The sequence below is a fragment of the Orbicella franksi genome, unplaced genomic scaffold (assembly GCF_964199315.1).
Source record: "Orbicella franksi unplaced genomic scaffold, jaOrbFran1.1 SCAFFOLD_26, whole genome shotgun sequence".
Lineage (NCBI taxonomy): Eukaryota > Metazoa > Cnidaria > Anthozoa > Scleractinia > Merulinidae > Orbicella > Orbicella franksi.
This window is the reverse complement of record NW_027670905.1, coordinates 212501-215000: the sequence shown is the minus strand read 5'-3', so window position 1 is coordinate 215000 and position 2500 is coordinate 212501. Positions and strand designations below refer to the sequence as shown.

Sequence of the window (2500 nt, the reverse complement as noted above, 5' to 3'; positions counted from 1 at the left end):
CTAAGTCCAAAAGGCTCACCCACTCAAAAGCCAATAAAACAAAAACCAAAAAAGCAAAGCGCAATTGCCCAAACATCTTTCCAATCAAATTACGACAAGTCCACAAAGTAAACCGTCCGAAAGGGACCTGGCCCAAAAATTTCAAGCACTCCAAAAGGCTCCCCGAGTCAAACCATTTCAAACCAGAGGAGCCTTTCGGACTTAGAAAAAATTTCCACTGCCAGCTCCCAAGCGAGGGGAGCCTTTTGGACTTTAAAAAAAAAATTCACAGTCACGTCCCAGACCAGACGTGGCCTCCTTTCCATCACTCGGCTGCCACAAGCTAGCCCAAGCCTGCAGGCACCACTTCTTCCTTGGCACCCTCCGGCCAGTGGCAGACGAGGGGAGCCTTCTTGGACTTCAAGAAAAAAAAAGACATGTTTTTAACAAATCTTAGAACAAAGGCTTAATCTCAGAAGATCGTAGCAACAAGGCTACTCTACAACTTACAATACCCCGTTCTTTATTTAAGTCGTCTGCAAAGGATTTATCTCCAGAAACATTAGAATTTGCTATCGGTAGTGCCTTGGAGGTTCTTGTCCTCCTTGGCACCTTGGGACGCATGAGGACCGAAGTCCTCTATTCTGGTTCGCCTAAAGTTCTCTGGAGGTAATCATCGTTGCTTTCTAGCACGGATTCTGACTTAGAGGCGTTCAGTCATAATCCAACAGATGGTAGCTTCGCACCATTGGCTTTTCAGCCAAGTGCAAATGCCAATTGTCTGAATCTGCGGTTCCTCTCGTACTGAGCAGAATTACTATTGCAACAACACTTCATCAGTAGGGTAAAACTAACCTGTCTCACGACGGTCTAAACCCAGCTCACGTTCCCTATTGGTGGGTGAACAATGGGGCATCAGAGCCCAAGGGCTCCGATGATATCTCCCCCGAAGGAGGTGCTGACCCGAAGGTCGAAGAACTGTTCAGCACCGCCAAGGAACACTTGCCAGGTGTCAACCGTACGATTGTGAGGGAAATTGCTTTCCTTAATGTAATGGTACTAGTCCAGGGCAAATCTATTAAGAAGATAAGCTCTTGCAACTACTTAACCATATGTGGCATCTTGCTCATCAGGCGCTATACATGCCGCTTGGGCCTTTATTAGGAAGAGTATGAGATCGTCAGCAAAGGTATGAGGAACCAGGCTGGGAGATCTCTGTCATCCAAGGAGGCTCAAAAAATTCGTCACTATGACAAGATCGCTTCAGGACCAACAGATAGGCCGTTAGCCACGATCTTTTCACCTGGGGGTGCCCGAAAGCACTTCAGTCCAGTCAGCCAATGAAGGCAAGCCTTCCCTTACCCCTCATGTGCTATTACCTATAATCCTCAAAGAGGACGGCTGGAGGTGGTACACATGCGTAAGCGGAATACGGAATTCCCCAAAGCTACCTTAACCAGCCTAGGATCATTCCACACCAGAACATCCATCGGTCTCACGTCGTCAGTGAAAGGCTGAGACGACACCTAACACTGTCCAGTTCCGATTGCTGGGTCCGCCATCCGAGCACGGACCTCCTGATCGCGCGTACACCACAACGCATGGTTGTAGTATAACAAGGCCTTATGGATCTCGTCCACAAGCCAGTCAGTCTTAGAGGAAGGTGAAAGCGACCCAAGAATTTTCTCAAAGTTGGCTGGGATTGCTCCCATTACACCGAATGCAAAGACTTGATAGTGCATCGTCGTCCCTGCAATATCAGAGAGGTTGGACAATAATTGGGCATACTTCGTTTGTTTCTGCCCGATGGCCACATGCATCATATTGTCCATTGGAACTGTGATCTCCCATATGTGATGCTCCGTCACACCGTCCCGAACAAATGTAAAACATATATCCGGGCGCTCATTCAGAGGGGGGATGGGGACACTGGGGTCGACCATCTCTCGTAAATGAGTAGAGACTTGTAAATCCGAGAACCGGCCTTTAGCCCCCGCAATCTCCAGCCAAATGCAGATCTCGCGCACAATCTTGTTGTGTCGAGCATTCCGCAAGTTAGCCAGAGCACGGTGGCTGCAGGAACACAAAATGTGCTTTACAGTCTCACGGTGTCCAGAGCTACATAGGTTACACTGAGGATCCACCACAGTGGCGGTGGACCGTCGATTCCACACCTCCTTCAACGAATTGCATGGCAAGACATTGAAGAGCATTTGGCACGCTACCTGGTATTGTGGATCTCGGGTGAGATCACGTCGGAGCCAACGATAAGACTTACTAGAGATAGAGGCCTCACTAGACCACTGGGACCAAGCATGGAGCTCGCGGAGCTGAGGGCACATACGCCCGATATAAATCGTGCGCAGGTGACTCCGCAACATCCTAACGCTCTCCACCTCAATCCACGAGCCTTTGGAGTAAATCCACATATCTCCCTCAGAGTCAATTCTAACACGGTAGCGGACACAAGCTCGATATATTAGGGGCACTAAAGTACGCCCTTTATCAAACTGGAGTCGGG

The 2500-nt window shown here is 49.0% G+C and overlaps 1 protein-coding gene across 1 annotated transcript in view; it reads right to left on the bottom strand.

Annotated features, from left to right (window-relative positions):
• Positions 1-1505: 1505 nt before the first annotated feature.
• LOC145475975 (uncharacterized) overlaps positions 1506-2500 on the bottom strand; it is a 3129-nt gene continuing 2134 nt past the window's right edge. The window contains exon 1 of the mRNA XM_081455311.1: positions 1506-2500. This exon is cut by the window's right edge and continues 2134 nt beyond it. Within this exon, the coding sequence (XP_081311437.1) occupies positions 1506-2500 (995 nt within the window).